The 22205-nt window shown below is 39.9% G+C and overlaps 1 protein-coding gene across 1 annotated transcript; it reads right to left on the bottom strand.

The window, feature by feature from the left end:
- TECR (trans-2,3-enoyl-CoA reductase) lies at window positions 1-14660 on the bottom strand. The gene is made up of 13 exons (XM_010132590.1): window positions 14643-14660; window positions 12697-12747; window positions 12156-12207; window positions 11783-11827; window positions 10376-10479; window positions 8478-8593; window positions 8256-8361; window positions 3779-3851; window positions 3641-3684; window positions 2164-2221; window positions 1344-1432; window positions 294-339; window positions 1-194 (listed from the first exon to the last, which is right to left on the bottom strand). Exons 1-13 carry the CDS (start codon window positions 14658-14660, stop codon window positions 67-69), a joined length of 930 nt encoding a protein of 309 aa, XP_010130892.1. The 3' UTR covers window positions 1-66.
- Between the last annotated feature and the right edge of the window lie 7545 nt (window positions 14661-22205).

Genomic DNA, 22205 nt, shown 5'->3' with positions numbered 1-22205 from the left:
CCTTTAAATTAATTCACTTATTTGGCAAGAGAAGTTCCGTGCAATATTCAAATAAAACCTTTTTTCTTACAACAAAAAGGGAATAATTGGCATTCGAAGACTTGGATAATCCTTGAATTCTCGTAGGTAGGTGCAGTGTTTATCCTTTGCCCAGATTGTCATCTGAATGAAGCAGAGCAAGGTGAACAGCCCCACTGGAAGGGAGGGAGAAAAAGATATGTTTCATTATCAGATTAAAAATACACTCTTGCTGCTGACATCGCTTCAGGGTGAAGTACCAAACCATTACTCACCTGGAACGCACTGAGTCATGATAGTGAAACTGATCCAGGTCCCCACCTGTTTTGGCCAAGGAAATTTAAAATATTTCTGGTAACAGCATTTGCATTTATGTCTCTATTGATCAAAAACAACCTTGTCCTAGTACAGGTAAATAAAAAAGCCAAGGTCAGACAGATCAATTTCTAGTGTTAATAACCTTTAGCCAACAACGTCAAGAGCGCCTTATACCACAAACGAAATCTTCGTGTTTTCTTCCAGAGCTGTTATCATGACAAAATTTTAGGCATTACAACATGGTGCTCTTTCCATTTCTCTGCCTAATTTGTATTTGTCACACCTCCATCAATCCTAGGAATGGTAACTTTCTGTAGTCTGAGGCCACATGCTGTTCTTATTAACATCTGTTAATCTCTGAAGTTAAAACCTGATGCTGTCCTGTGCAAGAGTGGATTTTAGACTGAGTTGCACTGTTTATAAGTGCTTTTGAACTGAGACTGGAGTTTGGCACCTGATTAAGGAATATGAAGCAATAAGCCAATTCAAGCTTCTAAAGCAGTCACCACCAACACAAGCAACTGTATCACTTAATAAAATGGGGAAGAAAATCTGGGCCTATTTCCTATTTTCTCTACCACAATACCTTCTATTCGTCTGCCCACTATCTTCCTGCGTACTGTGATATTCCTGGGCTCTCTCGTATTACAAATCCAACAGATAGATAATCCCATCCCCTCATTGCAATATACCTTTAGTGGCCATCTCCTTGTTCCTGTCTGCAAAATTTGCATTGCTTTCAAGTCTGTCTTGACCAGCAGTCACACTGAAGCATAGGCCCAGGGTCTGAGCTGCCTGTTTTAAGGTGAACTCTGTAAGTATTGCCTCAAGGTAGGAAAGGAAGAACAGAAAAGTTCCTGTCTGCAATCTGATATCATAGGGCTTAGGGGAGGAGAAATGTATTGAGCTGAACTGTTCCACGTGTTTCTTCCACGTTTAGCATTCCAAAAGAAACGAAAATATATTCCGCAAACTAAAATCTTAACGTCTCATTTGAAAATACATACCTCATATGTATAGTTAGGGCAAGATACAAAGAAAAACAGCCATGTGAAAGGATTCTTTGTTGGATATGGGATCTTACGGGTTTTGGATCCTATAGATTAGAAAACAAACCACAAAATATTCTCACTCCTAAATATATTGTTTCCTATACAGACAACCCAAATCTGCCTACCCCTGTGTCTCATCACTGTCAGAGGGACAAGCAGGATGTGGGAAAACAGGATGTCCTCTGGACCCACAAGAAGGAATAGAATAACTGTGAGGAAATGTTCGGGGCATTAGAAAGTCACCTGCATGTGCTTTTCATCACAGTCCATCCTGCAAGAGGTACCTCAAGTTCTAGATTTAGAAGTTAAAGGTTTTCTCAGATTGCCATAGAATGGGATTTTAGCAGCCAGAGTTGGTAGCTGTGTTTGTCTCATGCCCAAGGAACCCTGGCCTGCACAAAGATCTTGTGCTCCCTGTATAAGTTAGTGAAATTATTTTCCCTGCTCACCAAAGCATAGCTTGTACTAGCACTGTCTCCTTTTGCTTTGCTGGTGTAACTAATATAAGTGCTCCTCCCAAAATAATCTGGCCCTAACCAATAAAAATTACAGTAAGAGAAGAAGTGCTGTTTAACAGTCTGGTGTTGGATTTCTGGTGCTCTCTGATCTCCTCTAGAATCCAATCTTTACAGTGCTGAGCAACCTATGCTCACTACCCACAGTAGTCAGCTGGCGGGTATCAACGCCCTCCAGGATCAGGTCTTTCGTGAGGCAGAGTAACTGTAGAAGTACTGAATGGCTGCGCAAAAGTGAAAAATGATAACTCAATTTTTACCATTTCTCCGGAGGTCACTAAGTGCAACGTGAATGGAAAAATTTCCAGCTTCACATAGCTGCAAGAAAAAGCATGACAGAGTTAAAAAATGTGCTTCCCTTCTATTTGCTCTTCTTCCTTTCATTATTTCCTGGGGTACTTTAAAACAAAAGAAAAGAACCTGTTATAAACAAGATTAAATAATAGGAGTTAATGCACCATACTAAATACACTTAACCAAGATTGCCTTCTGATAGGAGGATGGAATGTCTTTTAAACATGAGTCTGTACCGTACTCTGTTATATATTTATGATATTTGCCAGCAAATCTGGACTCAGTGTTCAAAAGATCAAATGCACAACTTTTACAACACCCATGAAATCGAAAGGCAATAAACAAAGGGGATAAAAGTAAATCCAGGAGATACTTGTGTTATCTTTTGGTTATTCTTATGACTTTAAAGCCAAACACCAGAAAAGATTTATTTGGATAGTTTTGGTTTCTCAAAAGTTATTAAAATCCCAAAGAAGATGTGGGTTCGGCTCTAAGTAAGTTTTCTTCTCTAGAATATAATTTATATGAATCGTGAAATATAACTGACCAACTTCCTCCAGGGGTTTTAAATAATGCTTCCCTAATCAATTATGTGGGAAGTGTATTGAAACCACCCATTTATATGATTATAGACAGTCTCCAGTGTCTGCAAAGCGTAACTATTAAAGCAAATAAATGGCTGGTGGTCAGAGCTCCTGAGTTTTATTTGCAGCTCTGTGCTTTCAGTTTCATAGTCCCTCAATAAAATAGGAATAGATTATTAACGCACATAATTTTTGTACTGGGAAGCTGCTTTGAGATCCCGCAGTCACTGACAACTAGTTTCTCTAAGCAAGTGAACAGCTGATGTTCTAAACGTTACGCACGCATAGCAAAAGTGGGTACATCTTTGTTGGCTAAACTTATGTTGCTTCTGCATGAATGAAATGTTCCCAGGAACTGTGAGAATGAACAGGCAGTGACTAAAGGATTTTGCTTCTTAAGGAAAGCTGTAAAAAATTTCTGAAGCCCAGCAAAATGAACGTCTATCCCTGAAAACTATGAGCAACATACCTTTTAGTTGGTCAGTTCTCCAAGTTTTATGACCCGTTGTGGTTCTTAACACTCAATAGATTAACAGTTCACAAAACAAACCCACTGGCGCTTAAACACAGTGTCACAAACTGGTAGTTCCAGGATTCTTTCAAAGATTAGGAGATATCATCCCAGCAGATAAATATCCCTGTCTTGGTGTGGATACTGAATCACAGTCTTCCCTTGTGTACGAGATCACATTAAAAACTGACAGATTTATCTGTTCTGCATGCAAATGGTCCGCTTTAGTAGTATGGCCCAAGTGCTCAAGATTTACTTATCTGCTTATCCTACTCGCTTCTCCATTTATACAGCATAAGAAATAAAGCAATGTGTTTTAGCATTTTATAAAATGAGCAACAGACCTACCAGAAACATGATCACAGCAAAATTTATCTGTTTTTTCCCATAAGCTATAAAAAAAAAAAAAAAGGTTTACATGTGATTAGTACTAATACACAAAGACATAAGTACTTACATCTCATTGAGGGTTGTTTTGCTACTTACAAGGAGGAGTGTAAAGAGGATGATTGATGTAATAAGCAAGCCAAGCTGCAAATCCCCAATAATACAAGCAGTTCTGAAAAACAGGGAATTTTTCTTTGTTTTAGTGCAATTCTCTAGGCCAGTATTCACTGCAAGGACCGCTCATATCAATCAACTGGGCTGATCCTTCAAGTTGCTGATTGATAATACAAAAAATGGCGATACTAAATATGGTAAGGTGGGAGCAGACAACAGGAAGTAAGAGGAAGGAAGTAGTGGTCATAGAGTACAATTTCCCTCAAATATCTTGGAGCTGGGAGTCCTACAAACCATTTTAGAAAGTATGATTGTATTATTGAAAACAAGCCAAGCTATTTGGCCGAAGATGAAGTGCCATACAGACTGTATGTTAAAGAGAAACTTGTTTTGTTAACCCTTGAGAATTTGCAAAACCAGATTTAGGTACTGTGCTCTCCTCCCTGCCCAATACCTCGTCCTTCCCTTTCTCCTTCACCCCATCAGTTTTCTTTCTTTCCCACGCTTTAACTTTTCCTAACTAAAGTCATCATGCATGATACTTTCCACTGCCCTTTCACTGCAGTATCTTTAGTTCATCCTTCTGCTGCTGTCTTTGGCTTTCTGTGATGCAGCGTCCATGCCCTAAACTCTCATAACGTGGCTGTCACTAATGGTTGTACTGACTCATTCCTGACCAATCTCAGAGCTTGTTCACAGGCTCCATCCATGAAAAAAACTACTTACAACGACAATCTCTTATCTGTTGTTTGATTTTTCTGGCCTAGTCTCTTGTGAGTTTTCTTCTGATACTCACTGTTGCTTCAGTATGTAGGTGGCAAGTTTTCTCCCTCCTTATATATCTCTAGGTAGGAGGGAAGCCATTTCTTGGCCTGTTTTTCCTCTCTGCTCACCATTGGGTGCCATTCTCTTGCAGACGGACTTTACTGCTTGTCAACAACTCATAAATTTGCCTCATCAGTTGAGATTTCTTATCAAACCTAGTGCCTCGGGTTTTAATGTTTCAGGGCATATTTGGTTATCATCTGGACTTCAGCAAGACGAAAGCTGAGCTCTTTATCTTCCCTTCACCAATCCTCCCGTTCTTTTATTTTCCCTTATTTTTCCTTCCCTCCTATTTTCACTCTTGATTAAAACACCGATCTTGCTCTTTCTGGTGGTGCTTTTTTCTTGGCCTTACAATAGGTTCACATATCTTAGGTATTTCGAGGTCTTTCTGCTTTCCCCTTCACGTCTTTCCTTTCCTGCTCCTGCAGTCAAAATTCTTATCTAAGGCTGCATTCTTTCCTGTCCTGAGTGATTTAACTTTTTTTTTTTTTGCTTGAATTTTGCAGCCTTTTTCCCCTACATGTATACCAGAACTGCATTTCTAGCAATAATACCCCCAGAAGTGATTACCTCAGCGTCTGCAACCCACACTAGCTGACTGCAGTGTCTGACAGTGCGTTTTTCTGAAAACGCTCGTGAGGGGTAAGCCCCACCCCGTCTGCTGCAAGCAGTTGTATCAAATACTGCATTTCCACTTTCTGTTCCGAGTTAATTGAACCACTGAAGTGCCCAGAAACCTCAGACAAAATGGACACCCTTTTGGGTATGCTGTAATACAAACACATAGAATGTCCTTGATCTAAGATTATATATTAATAGATAACTGATGAGAAAGAGCAAATAATTAACCAGTAATTACAGCTCATGTGGGACAGAGAAACAGAGACATCCCTGTGATGACTTCCCTTTTCCCCAGGAAAAACAGCAGAGCCAGAAGAATGACCCCAGTGAGGAATAATCTGGTTAGTGTCCTATCCATAAACGACTGCTCCCTCTCTAACACCACCTCCTTCCACCATCACCTACAATTTACTAACTGCTGTACAAACTTAGGTTGAAACAGTTTCCTGTAATCTTGAGATGGCATCTTATGAAAAACCTTTCCCCAACTTCTTGGCACAGGATGGATCATATGGCAAGGGATTTCAGTAAAGTAAAATTAATTAAATAAATTATCATGGCTCAGCTCCCAACAATACATGCTGTAATTAAACTGAACAAGCACTATTCATACAAAGAATGCGATTTACTACAGTTGTAGGAAGACACATGGAGTCTGCCACTGCTAACGTTCCTTTGCAGAAACACACCAAATGTCCAGCTGCCACTAGGAGCCTTGTTGCTCGTAAGAAAGCCTCCAGTGAGGTTCAGATAGAAACAGCAGACTACAGGCAGACTTCATAAACTCACTTGAAAGAAAGAAATTGGTTTTGTGAATCTTTCATATTCGAGAGGAATGATAAAACTTTACAACAATCCCTTATAAAAAACATTTTGTGGATCAAGTTCAGATATTGCAGGGATCCCATAAATAAATTACTTCTAAGTTTGCAAAGTTATGGTTAGCATTTTTGTGTTCTCTATTCCAATTGATGATCCCTGTGATGATCAAAACTATTTCTTAATGCCCCATCTGTTTATTCATGACCAGCATGTACCCTTCTGTTTGTCTCATTATACTGTCTCCTGGTTTAAACAGTATTTCTTTAGGTCTAGTGTTTTCTTTCCTCCAGATGTTTTTATAGAAAGCAACAATATCCCTTTTTTCCCCACAGAAATGTTCAGTAAGACCAGTCATAAGACTATCTTTGAGGAATTCCACTGGTACCTCCCTATTATTAAAGGTCTAACAGATCCTCTTCTGGCACAACCACAATCATCTTTCCTTTCGTTAGTTCCTTTATCACCATACAATTTTTTAATTAATCAGTATCTTATTCACCCTAAGGCAGTTGTTTACTAAGTCCAGATAAATCAGGTATTCCACTTTCCCATTGCCTAGAAAAAACATGTATCTTAGAAAGAATTATACTACATTAGTTTACAGCATGAACTGCTTTTGGTGAACCCCTGCTGCACTCCTATTTCCATTTGGTAAACAAAGGATGAAAATCACAAATCTCATCAATTCCTGTCTCAGATCTCTGCTTATTCTGACTGAAGTGTTTCTTGTTAAAGGTAGCCTTTCCATTGTGCTTAGCAAATAAACTATCTATATCTGCAATAGGTATGTGATCCAACACTTTAAGTAAGAAGCTTTGTCTACCATCTGTATGTGAGAAAAAAGGCAAGAGGATGGGATGTTTTTCTCACTGGCACAATTTTGGAGTAACACCACCAAAGTCAATGAAATTATAAAAGCAAATCAAACCCAAGCACTGCTAAGCGGGTAGAAGAACTGTGAGCAACTTTACAGATGAAAAGCAAGTACGACCGATCTGAGAAGGTGGAAAAGTAGAAGTGATCAGAATGACCTGTACAAATGTCTATTTGAGCAACAACAGTTTGTATGGTCTGAAAGGAATGAGTAGTTGTCAGAGATGGCAGTGAGAAAATGAAGATTTATCACATTGTTGAGATTATTTTTCTAGGTAGAGTTGCTCATTTTATCTGCTGTTTAGCATGCATTAGCTACTATTGTGTCAAGACCAAGTCTTTAAGAGATCTGCTAGCTTTTAAATAACACCTGCACTCTTCCACTGCAGAAAACACAGTAAATTGCTAGTGAGAATTCTTTCTGAGGGGCACTGCTCAACTACAGACCCTCCTTCCATTTAGAAAGCATGAAGCCATGGCCAGAGCTACCAGAGCCGCTGCACAGCTGTAAGGAGTTAGCGCTAAGGTAGACCCTCATCTGCTGGGAGTATCACTGCCGTAACGCAGATTCTGAGGGATTGTCTGGATACCAATGTTAAATACCCAAATGCTGATACTATACTATACGCTTTTTCAGTTGTAGATGATAATCTCCTTCCTGTCTTCCTGTATATAAAGTGTATTTTTGAATACCAGTGCATACTCTGTTGCAAACATTTGTAAAATAACTACAGCCCGTGCATAACCATGCAGTCCCCTGTGCTACTTCACAGAGATCTAGGAAACAGGCGGTCTGCATTGCAACAGCAGCGCTTGTAACGTTAGGGAGTGCTCCTACAGGGGAAGAAAATGCAGAACCACCAAGCTGCTTTGTGCTGGATCAAAGGTAAATCAGTAGTTGCTTAACAGCAGAGAGAGCATTAGAAGCCAAGAAGGTGTAAAATGACTGCTATAAAAATTAGATTTTTTTTTTAAGCAACCCTCCCAATATCGTGCCTGCCTGTGTTACCTTAAAAGTTAACATTGGTGCTAAAACCTTCACTCCCAGCGAGCTAGCTGAGTGAAAAGGAAGGGTATGCTGAAGGTTTAAAGTTCTAAAAGAGCAATGTGAATACTGTAACATGAATAACAGTAAGGCAACATGTAGATTATACAATAGCAACATTAAGAAGTCTTTTGAACTATAGACTTATGGGTGAGATTTGCTGTGCATTACTACAAAAGCCACACCAAAAAAATCTGTGCTGCAGAGACAAAGCATAGGTTGGCTACGTTGGATTTGTAAGGGGGGCTATGGATAGATTCTGACACAATTTACCTTCACAATATTCCTCAGTGGCATAGTCCCATGGGAGAACCGATGAACAAATAGTGTTTCAATCAACCTTTTGATGTAGTGGAAAGAATGGCAGATACATGCCAAGCTAGAAACAGCAAGACAAAAGCATTTAAGAGTGCTTAAAAAAACAAGTGTGGCAAGACATTTGGAATAAGACTACAATGCTAACACGAAATACTGCTCAAGCCTGCAAACACTTACTTAACTACTGGATGTGGGCTTGATGTAAACCTCTCATCCAGTCCATAGACAAAAGGCATGCGGAAATAAAACAGAAAATAGATGAACAATGGACCTGTATATTCTATCAAAAATACCTGCAAAAAGAGAGAAAATAATTAGACAGCTGAATTAGATGCTGGTTTTGCTTTGGTTTCTTTGAGATAACTAATGCAGTGGGATAAATGCCTCCACTGATCAAGGATGGCATTTAGAGGGAAGGAGGGGAATAGCAGGTTTGGGTTATGAAAGTGATAGACATGCACGTAAATGTTCTGCAGTGCATTTGCCTCAGTTGCATACAAGCAGCCATTGCCCGTGCAGCTGACACAGTACGGGTGTGAAAACATAACCCTGGCAGCCCACAGACCATGGTCAGTAGGCATGCACATTACATTTACACAGCTCTCGCCCTCCTCTTGCCCTCAAAAACTATTGTTTTATTTTGGGGTAAGATTAAATCTGGTGAAGTATTTATCTTGAAAAAGAGGAGCTTTGTCTCCAGTGAATGAATTCTGTTTAAACCGGAAACACAGTAAGTGTTCACAGGTGACCCTATCTGTACGAACAGTTAGCACAACAGATATCCTGGGAAACAATCAGTTCCTTCTATCTTCAAACAATCTTCAATGTGAACACACATTATAAAAAAAATAGAAAAAAAAGGAAACTAAAGAAACTATTACTCTAACTTGATTTCATTTCAGATAGGTGTGTATTTCTTAGGAATATCACTTTAAGTTAACTTTGGACCACACATTAATAGTTGAATTTTCCACACTTCTGTAAGTCAGGAATGTAGATCCATACCTCATCTATGAAGAAAGAAGGAAAATTGATTGTACTGTCAAAAAACAAACAAACAAACAAAAAAACCAGCCCACTGTTTTCTAACATATTTAGAGTTATTTTGACACTCAGAAAAGTTGGGTTACTGACTTCTGTAGTAATCAGAATTTTCTCTAGAGAAGATCAAGTTCAAGTGTAGATTTGAAGTTTGTTCTGTTTGACAAGACTGAAGTATTTCTTGACTTACATTTGAATGAATTAGCTTGAAGGGCAGGGAGAGCAAAATGCAAACGAAAGATTATGGAATGGCAGAAGTCTGGTGTTACTCTGAACTGTGACATTTTGGTATATTTTAACGCATGTGTGTCTCGAAGTCTAGATTGCAATTAGAAGCTTTGGCTGTCTTACTGTGGGTTTGATTGTGTAAGAGCTGCCTGATTTATCAGCATTGCATCCTAAGTAATGATGTGAAGATTTAGTCTTGCAGAACACTTTTTTTATTTTACCTTCTCTGAATTTTGTCTTCGCTATTTGTCATTTACACAAGATTTTATTAATGTCTCTTAGCTAAGAAATGGTAAAAGTACCTTTAAATTACTGGGTACTTTTCCCATTGTGTTCTGCTGTTTCATTAGAACTGGTGTAATATCTGCATCACGGACCTCCTGAAGAACTGGAAGGGTAACTGGTCACCTCACTGCAGGGCAAACTCATGGGATTAGAATCCTGATCTTTGTTAGAGGACTTATGCAGGCCCTGTGAAGCAGAAGCCCAAAGGCATTTAGACACCTAGTTCCTGGTAATTTTGCAGTAGACATCTAAATTCATTTGAGAACCTGCACCTTAGTTCAGTAGAACCAGCCTACCCTGCAGCAGGTTTTCCGCTGCTGCTTTCCCAGGCAACTAGGCGTTCAGAATATCCTGTTACTGCTTTCCCTGATTAAATGAACTGAAGCAATGACAATTCATTGCCTGCACCTACTGTCAGGGCAGGCATCATGCAGAAATATTGGAGAGAGACAAGAAGTGATGTAAGGGTTAATTATGGAAAAATAGCCATTAAAATGGCTCAGACTTGAAGCATAGCTCACCGTAGTCCATCCTATCTGTGGCCCTAAATCTTTAAAGTACAAGGTAGCAGTTGTGCCAACAGGGAGATGCTGCAGGATTTCCTCATCCCTCAGGGACTTTCCTTCTGAGAAGGAAAGAAGTAATTACAACTCAGTGAAATGCAAGTCAGCTTTGGTAGCATACTAGCCTTATATTGTGCTTTAACCAATCCGTGAGATTCTTTGACATGATGTGAGTTTATTGGAATCTCCATAAACAAACTAAGAATGTTTATACTTAATTTTGATTTATCCCTGTAATCACATATAAGCCTGGATCCTCTATTCACACCAAGTCAGTAGGAGAATTCTCAATCCTATGTGCCTGCCTAGTCTTGCTTCATCACTGCTGCAGCAGAATCTGCTGATGTGTGGCTGCCCTTTAACATAGTTCACTGACCCCCTAGTCAGCTGCACCTCCATCTCTCTCTTCCTCTCCTGTCATTGCTCATCATCAGACAAACAGAAGCTAGGATAAGCTAAGAATAGGCGGCTTTCATACGGAGGTTTTCATTGCCTCCTTTTTTTCCCAACCAACTGGCTACAAGGTGATTCCACAGGACTTTTAATGCCTAGATTTGGGGGAATCTCCAGAAGGTCAGTATTTCCTCATGGCAAGCCTCACAATGTAAGTCCGTGAAGGTACATCTTTGAAGAAGGAAATAAGATACTCATATGCCTCTTTTCCCTAGACAAATTCTACCCAGTGAACTAATCTTCACCAGCATAATTCTAAGGGATGGTTTAAATATAATTAATGGAAACAAAAGCAGAAAGTGCTACATTTTATACTGAATGTTAGGATGAATTGGAACAGTTTGGCCATTAGACTTTCTTTTGTGCACCCAGGCCATGTACTAAGTGGCTTCTAGAAGCAATTCTTACAACTGCATTAATGAAGTCAGCCAGCTGGTATCAGCTTTGTCAGCAAATCCTACATCCACAGCAATGTGTTTTGCATTAGCTTACCTCAAAACAACTGCTATTCATAGCTGACAGCACAGAATTATGTGAATTGATAGCTCTAATTCACAGCCCTTTTTAGTTCTCCCAGCTGAGCATCACCGTTCAGTTCATTTCACTGCAGCTAAGGGAAACTAGTATCTAGATTCTGTGCTGCCTGTCTGAAAGCAAAAGTGCTCAGTAGTTAGAAAGTGCCTTGGAACAATGTGCAGACTCCTGAGTTAGTTACCAAACACCAGGAACATGGGTGGAACTCTGTTCAATACTTTCAAAGAATTATATCTGTTCTGGATTCTCTTCAGCCTTCATAGTGCTAATTAACATAACTGGAAACTCATTCTTAAGAACTCAAACCCATGCAAAGTACACTTCTTATGCCAGGCCCCTTCTCAGAGCTTTGTTGCTCTAGTCCTTACAAATACTTACTTGGATCAAGTTTTATTGACTGCCTTGCTGGATACCACTGAGGATCTGTAAGACCATACAGAATTGTGTGACACACAATGTTTGTTCTAGATCATCCACTACTATAATGAATGCAACACGACACAGTAAGATTTAGTTGAACATTTTTAGGAATATTTATTCAACATTAATTTCTGTGAGGAATTGTGCAGTAGAAAAAATACAAGGGTGTATCAGGATAGTATAAAAAAAGGATACTGAAATCTCACTGTCATCATATTCATGTGCAGGTTACTTATCATTATGTGTGTGACATCATGTTTCAGATTATGTAGTTTTCTCCTATTTATGTACTGCATAATCTGATGTGAACTGCTGCAAAAATTATACTCACATAATTTATGGAACATCAATCTGATCTCCCTAATGGTGGCATTTGGTTCCACCTAGACAACAAAAAGTATGGCATACATAAGACGCATATTCTGAAAGACAACTAGGTGTAGTAAGACTATACAAGCAGAAATGTGACTCGGTGTAACTGTAACTTTCTTACAGATGGCTAAGATTGGTATGGAGGCTTCAAAGTACTTCTTACAGGAAAAGGGAGGACAATCAGTTTCACAGGCAGCTTCTCTAGCAGTGATCAAGAGTTACTACAACAGCAGTGACCGTTTGATGGCTTAGAAGTGAGTAAGGCACAAGGGACCATCTTAGTGAAGCAGTGACAGTTGTGTTCTTTGCCCAAAAGCTTCTTCTGGAAAAGGTTTGAAGTACTCTGTAGTCAGGATGAAGTATGCGTAATCGTTGCTGCTTCAGTGGCCAAAGAAAGGCTATCAGGAGCTTAAGTACCCTTCATAAATACTAAGGTCACTTAGGAAAAGTTAGTAATTTTTAAACAGTCACCTAGCATTTTAAACAGATTCTTGTTTTACCTTATCTAGGAAGCATAGCTGTTTCTTAGTCTTCCAGTCACAGATTTCCACCTGATAGGATACAAAATGATAATTAAATAATATTAGTTAAAAACTCTTAGTTGATTCCAAAATTCACAATCATTGGTCAGAGTGAGACATTATTTTTCTCTGATCTGTGGACTGTATTAAAAACTTTTCTGATGTGCTCAGGAGACAGCTTTAATGATAACCAAGTTATCAAAGCACTCAACTTCAAAAAAAAAATATTCTTGCCAAATAAATTGTCTTCTTGGAAATATTCAGAAGCAGAAGTAGCTAACTATTGATCAAAACACATTGATCTGGGCTATTTTCTTATGATGGAGCAAAAGGAACAAATAAGGGATAGAGGAGTTTCACAGGAATCACTAATGAACAGAATTTTTAGGATTTGTAAAGCTAGAAAGACAGAGAAAAAATAAACGTGCATATATATGGATGTAAGCAAATACTCTGAGTACATACAGCTTGAAAATTAACGTGCATTGATCTCAGCATAATTGAATTGTAAAGGGAGTGGAAAGTATTGGCAGACATAATAAACGGATGCAGCTAAAGATCTGGACTTCACAAATCCTTAAATGGTTGTTACAGGAATATTCAGTGTTAATCTTGACTCTCAGGTCAGCTGTATCAGTCACTACATCTTAGTATTTTATATTCCAAGCAGTGGTTTAGCAACAGCTCTGAAAAGGAAAGAGCAGTTTGTTTCTGTGATCAAATGGTACTATGGCAAAAGGTTATGTTTTAAATCATCAGCCAAGCAGAAAAGTCCCCAGACGTTTCAAAGTTCAGCTGCAGCACGCTAGCAAGACCTAAAATACAGCAATGGGGTTTCAATTTCATTTGTTCTCATCCAACACTTTGTAATGCAACTTTGTGTTACAGCTGAGAATGAAAGCTCAAAGCTTATCTATCACACTAAATGACTGGGACTATCACTGCTTCGTACCCAAAGAGTTTGTTGTCATGGGGTTTTTTAAAGAAACACCTAGCATTAATTATGTTTGGTATTAACTGGCCAAGAGGATAGATTAACATTAGACTTTAAATATGAATCCATACTAAAAATAGGAGTCACAGTCCAGTATCTTTCTAATGTGATTGCTTTGAAGAGATCACTTGGTTGAAGTATCTTATTTCCTTCTTTTCCTTGTCTCAGATTGTTATTTCTCTGTTGGTGCAGCAATGGAGCACTTCAGCTCCAGCCAAAAGTATCAATTCTGCTCTCCACAAGGAATACTAATGCAGTGGTATTTTCTGCTTGTGCACTGTAAGCTCTGGGTGGGACATTGAGGGAGGTAAGCATTTTTCCTCCTTTGTGATACGTAACGAAAGCGTGAGAGATTACTGGGATATTGTATGTTTCCCCTTCAATTTTTATATTTGAAATAACACAAAATTCAAGTTCTAGTGATACAGCACTCCGACTCTTGGAGTCCGCAGAGCAAGTATTGTGGGGGCTGTAAACCATTTTTGGTCTCTTCTGATGCCAAGTTGCTACAAGGGTTATCGACACCTGTGGTGCATCTCAAAGCTCTTGTGTCAGTGAATACCACTGGGCTGCTCTACAGACTGCAGCATGGCCCACATCTTTTGCAGTGTCCTCCCCATTCCGTACCCACTCCCAACATAGACATTGGATCAGAATCCCCCGCAGGCAGTTTTAGTCTATGGTCTTCAGTGGCTGTATTAGAGGAATCTTCTCCAGGCCAGTTACAGAGTGGTTTGGAAATCTTTCTGCCGCTTACACTCTTTTAATTGGGTTAGTCTCATTATGCACAAGGCCAGACTGAAAATTATAGAGCATTTTCTTTTGCTCTGTGGTTTTCATGGGAGTGGAAACTAGCAAATCATCCCACATCTTCTATACTGATACTTGGTTCCATTCCAGCATGTCTCTTTGAAGTGGCAAAGTGACGTACCTGCCTGTACTGGCCCATTTCTTCAAATACCTAAAGGGAACCTATAGAGATGATGGATCCAAACTCTTTTTGAAGGAGCATAGTGATACTGCTGAGAGGCAATGGACACCAGTTACAATATGGGAAAATCCTATCAGATACAAGGAAATTTTTTCACCACGAGTTTGGCCAAACTTTGGAACAAGTTGCCTAGAAAGGATGTGGAATCTCCATCCTTGGAGGTATTTAAAACTGCACTGGACAAGACCATTTGATCTAGGTGTATCTGCTTTGAGCAGGAGTTGGACTACATGGCTTCCAGAAGCCTCTTGCAACCTAAATTACTCAAACTCAGCTCCTGTTTCGGCCCAACACTGGCCCAGGCTGATCCTATCAGTGCCTCTGCAAATAAACCCATTTAAAAGGAGAAACTGGTTTCGCAAGGACTTCTGTTTGGGGAGATCTCTCTTTTTTTTTTTTTTTGGGGGGGGGAGAGGGTGAGGTTCTTTTGTTTGTTTTTTGAAAACCTATTCCTGAACTTCAAACATTTCAGTTACTTTCAGGATCTAAGCTAATATCAAACATTCTTTGCCTTTTCAGAAAGACAAACGCAGGAGCACACCTTTAGATTCCACTCCCGCACACACAAAGTTGTGAAATGACAGACTGAAGACAAGGTGACCGTTTCCTCTAATTATCACACCTCTTAGCTATGTCTGAACATCCCCCAGTGTTTAGATGTTCCCTGCGTAAGAGACAGAAAAGCCTGATCCAAGGCGACAAGTGGTATCTTTTCTGAACATAATGGCCAATCACATGAACCCACGTATCACAGAACACAGTGTTTCCAGTCTTCAGGCACAGCATCAAGTCAGTTAATGTATTGGCTGGCAACAGGTTTTAGATACCCAGCAATCTGTTCTTGGAACACTTACTGATGGGTATCATCCCTTTCAAACATAAATTGTTTGCCTCAGAGAACTTCAATTTCTATGTGTTTTCAAAGCATTTAGCACAATAGGACACTAACTGTTGGCTTGCACTAGTGCAGTATGACTTACAATCCACTTACTTGGTGAATTTTTAAAGTAATTTTAAACTACAGCTTCTCTAAAACAACTTTGAGTAGAACTTAATCAATAGACAGATTTGTGCAAGATAGCTATATTAAAATTGACTACAAATTTGTATCTTCAGTGTTTAGAAGGCAAATTTGTTCTAGTGCAATAAGGATTAAAGACTGATAGTGTCTTTAAAAACACAAAAAAAGTCTTTATTATTGCTTAGAACAGGTCAAGGGCAAAGAATAATCAATACACAATAAAAGCAGAGAAAAGTAGACTTTGAACTGTTAAACTTTTACTCAAAAAATAAAAGGGAGAAATGTTTATTCATAGAGGAAAAACAGTTGAACAAACGGCATTTAAAAAATAATTTTTAAGATGCAGTCTCCCTGCAATAGGATTACAAAAGTATAGTTGATCAAATTCCCAGAGTTTAAATCCATAACAAATTCTTACAGATCAACAGATCTTCAGAAATTATGTGAGAACTGTTGCAGAACTACTGACACACTTACCACATCTGTGCATCTTGGAACTTTTATTTGTTGCCATTTGTACTCAGCAGATTGAGTAAAGAGTAGCTGAGTGAGATTTTGTGAGCACTGACATAAGCGTATATTGTATTGATTTCTTTTGAAATTACTCAGTCAAAAATTGCTTATTTTACAGTCTAGGAACCAACCAGCTTGTGAAAGAGTAATGCAGAATTAATTCTCCCTGAACTATTAGACTGCTTACATAAGTCAGATTCCCTGAATTTAACACTGAAAGAAAACCAGTGGTTGCCACAGTCCTAATTGAATCTTTATAACCATTTCATTTTTCATTTCATTTAGTCATTTTTTTCTACCTTCTTAGACTTTTCTGGTAGACTGTGTTGTTCTTGATGGAAGTAAGCATGCCTTAGTGTGTGATCTTGCAGTAGAGCATATCGAGACTAATTTTCTTGAAGTCAATAGAATTAAGGCAAAAGGAAATTACTGTAAATGTTGTTACACTGAAAAGTGTCTGTGCTGCTACAACTGACTTGAGCCTGAAACTTCCTTTGCACAGGAATGTACAAACTGTTGCAGAGGATGAGCCTAAGGGTCCATCTAGAACAGTGTCTTTCTTTCTAATACAGCCGGCAGCAGGTGACTCACAAAACATAATAAAACGGGGCAAGAATGTAGTGAGTGGAGAGAGGGGAGGAGGCAGTCACAGAGAGTGCAGTTTTCCTGCACCGGAACGTGCTGCCTTTGTATTTTATAGCTTTGAATGGATTTTTGCTCACTTTTTATCCATTTGCCTTTCAAACCTGTGTAAACATTTTTGCATGCACAGTGCCCTGAGGCAGGGAGTTCCATAGCTTAGCCACATGCTGCATGAGGAATTCCCAAAGCAGAACTGAGGCAAATGTTAAACCACAAAGCGAAATTTCCTCATCTTACCTGGGAGGTGCTGTACCTTATTCTGTAAGTAGTTCAACTAAGTAAAGTCTTACCTCTGTGAAGTAATTGGCTCATATTTCACGAGACTAGAATCTTACTGCATTATTTCACTACGTTGAAAGAAGAGATACAGTGACACCCATACTCGAAAGGTTTTATACAATTAAATTTCACTTTTTTAGAATTTAGGCATTTAACATTTACAGCTTCACCAGATATACACTAGGTACTTACTCCTCAGCTTCTGAAGTTCTGCCTCTACACAAGCCACTGAGAACCACTGACTGAACTGTGCTGAAACTCATAGTACATTTTTATTTCTTTCGCCTGTTTCAGACTTGTTAGTTAGGCGTGCTTGCATCTAAATCCTCAAGGCCCTGGATTCGGTAAGCATCTTTATCCAAAAGTCAGCACATTGCACAGCATTTAGATTATTTCCGAGTGAAACTAAACTGTCAGCAAATGAAATGATCTAGTTCTTCATGCTTTATATGTTATGGTTAGACACAGTGCCAGGAAGTGGGAAAATTACTTTAGACTGTCTTCTGCCACTCCCCACTCCTCCCACGTAAGGCTTGGGTTGCTTGTCCCACCAAGCGAGGAATACAGGATTCAAGAGACCAAAAAGTACAGGCAGAAGAGGACAGGAGTGTATTCCAGTGAAAAGGGTGGTCTCCTACCAAAGAGAAATCCGGAACTCCTGTCTCTCTGGGCTGCTTCAAGTATTGCCCCCTTCCATTGTCATTCTGTTCAGCATTTTCTTACAGGCGAGACCACGCAGGGAAGGGACAGAGTGGGAGTAAACGTGGATGCCTTAAGCAAATTGTCATATCCACTCTTGGAGCTGGGTGCCTAATCTGAAGGCATGGCACAGCCCAAGTTGCTTTGTGGACCTGGACCCAAGAACGGTAACAGTGTAGGGCTACACGTGGTTATCCTTCAGAAAGACAAACCCATTTAGATAACTGACGGGATGAAATGAGTCAGTGTAAGAATGGCCAGGAAGGCAAAGGAAGGTGTATCCCCTTGGATGGGAGGCTGGTTTATTTTTCACAAAATGGAAGAGCTGTTAGAAGTTTGTGCTTTCACAGCGAATTCTGGCTCTTGAAAGCCTATGAAAGCTTGCCAGCTTTTACTAGCATGACATCTTCCAGGAGGATACACAAGATGGGAAAGGAACCTGCAGCAGTTAATACTGAGTCAGTGGGTATTTACTTACGCTGGCTAACACAGAGCCACCCATTGCCAATTTCCCAGGCACACCGAAGGGTCACATCATTCACTGAGTATCACTGTCACCGTCAGGCAGGCTGGAGTGCTTCCATCTGAGAACCTAAGCCAGCTTTGACTCAACACTAAGCAGACATCCAGGTTTTTCAGCGCTACTGCCTAGACTTTTCCATGTGCAACAGCAAATATTCATTGGTTTAGTTTATGGTGATTATTTTCTACAATAACAATATTCAGGTAGAAGAGGCTTATAAATTCTTTGTGAAACCATAATCATGTCTTTGCATCAGCACTGTGATTTGCAATGTTGAACTATCTGTAATTCCATTCCTCCTCTTCCTGGATCATTGTCAAAACCTACCTCCAGTGTATGCTTTTGACACAGAATTGAAGAGACTGAAGAGAGATATTTTTTTTTCCTTTTTTTTTTACCTAGAGGTATCAAGGATGGGTCATCTGTCTTTTGACAGGGCAAGCAGCCCTGGGAAGTTTGGAGCCCTTACAGTGACAGCTGAACTCTCAAGATTTGTATTAGTTTTTTTTAAATACACTTTGAAGAAGTGTATTAATTTTTCTAAAATAAGAATTTTTATTTCAGCTCCCGGTACTTCTTGCCAAGTAATGTTTTACTATCATATTTTCCTACACAAAACTGAAAGTTTCTCTCTCAAGCTCCATAGAGAAAAAGGACAAATTGCTGTCTTTTAAACAAAGCAGCACAACTGACTGTAGAAAGTGTTGGTAAGCGTGTGGAGAAGTGGTGAGGGAAGACAAAGGGAGAATGTGTTTCCCTATCTTCTCATCTTCCTCTGTTATAATAATCTTATGTATTACTTGTGAAAATTGAGCAGATGTCTTCAATTGCAGGGCACTTTCCAGCAGGGTCCCTTTAACTGACTGTTCAACCATCTCAGATGTGGCCTTGTCTCGTTGAGGCAGCTCTTGGAAGACACGGAATCTTAAAATCCTTTGTGGCCCTGCTTTTGGCACTTGCTCTCAGTGCTCTTACTTGATGAGGCTTTAGACAGCATAGCTCTAAGTGGGAGAAACCTTTGTAACAGGAGCTGTGACATCTCAGCAATGCTAGCTAGGCAGCAGTCATCCCCCTTGCATTCAGAGGGTTTTCATCACAGTCGGTGGGGGGGAAGCTTTAAATGCCAGCACGGGGTGGGGAGGGCAGTACATTATTGCTTTTAGACTGTACTCCGTATGTCAACTCAATCTATCTGCAGGGAGTGAAGACTACAAAACAGTTTTGGTTATCACTGCTCACAAAAGCCACTTCCCATCCAAACCAGTTAAAGAAGCAAAAGTACAGCTGTGGCTCTTGTGATACTAATTTTCTGCAGTGTGAGTGTATTGCCTCAAGAATCCCTCCTCCAGGAAGTCGGAGCACCATACCATTTTCTTTATACAAAATGCTTTTGAAGGCCTAAACCTGTCAAGTAGAAGGGAAGGGTAGAATTCATTAGCCTATCTTCAGAGCTCTCTACCACAGATATTTACACCTGAGCATGTCACACAGACATCTTTAGTATGGAAAGGAGAAAAGCAGACACTTTCTGGATAAACTGTACCATGAGCTCTGAAATATATCTAAATAGGCCAGAGAGTTGCTCTCTAATCAGAAATGAGCACTCCTAGACAATATTAATTATCTAGATACAAGCCTCTACCATAAATCTCTACCTTTTTGGAGGTGAATCTCCTCTAATCATCACGTGCAGTACTTTCAGGTATGCACATATTTCTTTAAACTGTAGCTGTTCTTGCTAAGCTTCTCCTGAGTGATAAAAAAGCTGAGGTGAAATTAGAAACATAGCAATACCTGAAGTAAATGAGACCTGTTCTAGTGCTGTTAGAGAAAGAGAAATGTAGAGGCAGCCATCGAGTCATAGGTTTAGGAGTACAGGGACCTGACTTCGCACATCAGTTCTAACACAGACATCTCGTCAGTGGAAGGAAATCATTCAGCCACCCTGGTTTTTTTGCAGTACATCCATTAGCTCCAGCATACTTCGACTATAATTAGGTGGTTGCTCATAATTCTTGGTACTGTTTGAACAAAGCCAATTCAAAATAAGGAGTTACAGGTCTTGGAAAGCTGAATCTGCCTTTCAGTGGCTTCTTAATAGCCACTTTAGTAAAATGTTGCCAATTTTTTAAGTGTTTCTGTCTTTAGCTGGCTGAGAAAGACTGTCATAAAGAAAAGGAAGGGAATTAACAGCCAGCATCTTAGCACTCAGCCAGTCTGCTGTTCTTGACTAAGTTTTTGTAACTCGCTTCACCACAGAGTAATTTTATTCATACGTAAGGGAGAGTACCTTCCTACGTACTCAGGAACCGTGAAATCGATTGTGTCCTAAGCATGATCAACTGCACAAACTCAACAAAACAGGAAGAAATGTTCCACCAATAAACCTCTGCTAAACTTGTAACAGTCATATTCGAAACAATTCAGACAGCGACAGTTCGGTAATTGTGAAGCGCTTCATGATTCTAAGGAAGCACCACAGAAGATCAATAAAGGGTAAATGGTTTAGAGATGTATAGGGAAAAGTAGCAAACGATACAGTACCTTGAACCGGGAACGCTAACGTTTGTAACACCAACAGTTCCAGCCCGCCCTTGGGAAGCACTGGGAGAGGCAGGACACTAACCTTCTCTCTTTTGACAGCTCAGTTTTGAATGCATGGTGAGGAAATGCATTCAGAATTAAAATTCAATGAATTTTTAACAGGAAATACATCAGTGAGGAGAACAGTGCAGAAAGTGATATGCAACAGCACTGCTCGGTGCTACCTAGGCCGCCTTTGTCCATATCCTACGCCCTGAGTCACCTCAGACACGCACTGGATGAGCTAGGCAAATCTGTTCCCACCCATTAGCTGCTGTACAGAGAAAAGGACTAAGACATACAAGGCTGGCATGTAAATTCATGAGGCATTCTGAGTTTGAATTAGTGTTGCTTAGACACCGGATCTTGATTTAGGACTCAAAAGACGTTTATCTGCTGCTATTGTTCTGCCCAGCAAGATGAAGCAGGTCATTCCACTTTTTCCCCATCTGCAAAATCAGGTACCTATAACGATGTCTGTGCTTCTGAGGTCTCCTAGTACAAGTGCTATTCAGAAGTTCAGTACGGCTAAAAGACAGAAGAGCAAACCTGCAGACCCGACAATGACCGAAGGCATTCGGGAGGGTATTACACATGTGCCTGCTCCTGCATTTGGATCTCACAGCAGCGTGAGGCTCTGGGAGAAATGCAAGAGGCAGTGAAAAGTTTGGTCATTTTTCCTAAAAAACAGAAAAGTCAGCACTACAGAGGAAAAAGTACCGTGCAGGTACCTACCTCACACCCACAAAAGCCAGAGACAGCTTATTTTGCTGAATAGTTTGTGATGCCTAGAACACTTTCATAGCTTTGAAAAGCAAAATCTGAACTTTTAGTGTAAGTGGTAAGTAACTAGAGGAGCAGCTGCTTTTCGGATTGTTTTGGCTTCTGTCGGTGTTACAACAATTGGTTGTATTTTGCATGAGGGTGGGCGGGGAGAGGAATGCATTAATTTTTAGGACAGTCCTGCTGGAGAAACTGAAGTATAAGCCTGCAGAAACAGATTCAGGATTGCTGCCATTTAGGTCGTACCGACATGTTTTTGTAATATAAGCCACTCTTCGCCAGACTAACTAATTCTAGCAAAGAGTCGGTGTGCATGTCTACGTAAGTCTCCATTAAGATGAGTTACCCTTCACACTGCCCAGGTGCCTGTTACTCCATGCTTTCTGTACACACCAGGAGCTCACCGTACCAAACTCCGTCCGGCCATTTTTCGTGTCCCGCGCTAGCGGAGAGCCGCGGG

This window comes from Buceros rhinoceros, unplaced genomic scaffold (genome assembly GCF_000710305.1).
Source record: "Buceros rhinoceros silvestris isolate BGI_N320 unplaced genomic scaffold, ASM71030v1 scaffold11020, whole genome shotgun sequence".
Lineage (NCBI taxonomy): Eukaryota > Metazoa > Chordata > Aves > Bucerotiformes > Bucerotidae > Buceros > Buceros rhinoceros.
This window is presented reverse-complemented; position numbering and strand designations above follow the sequence as displayed.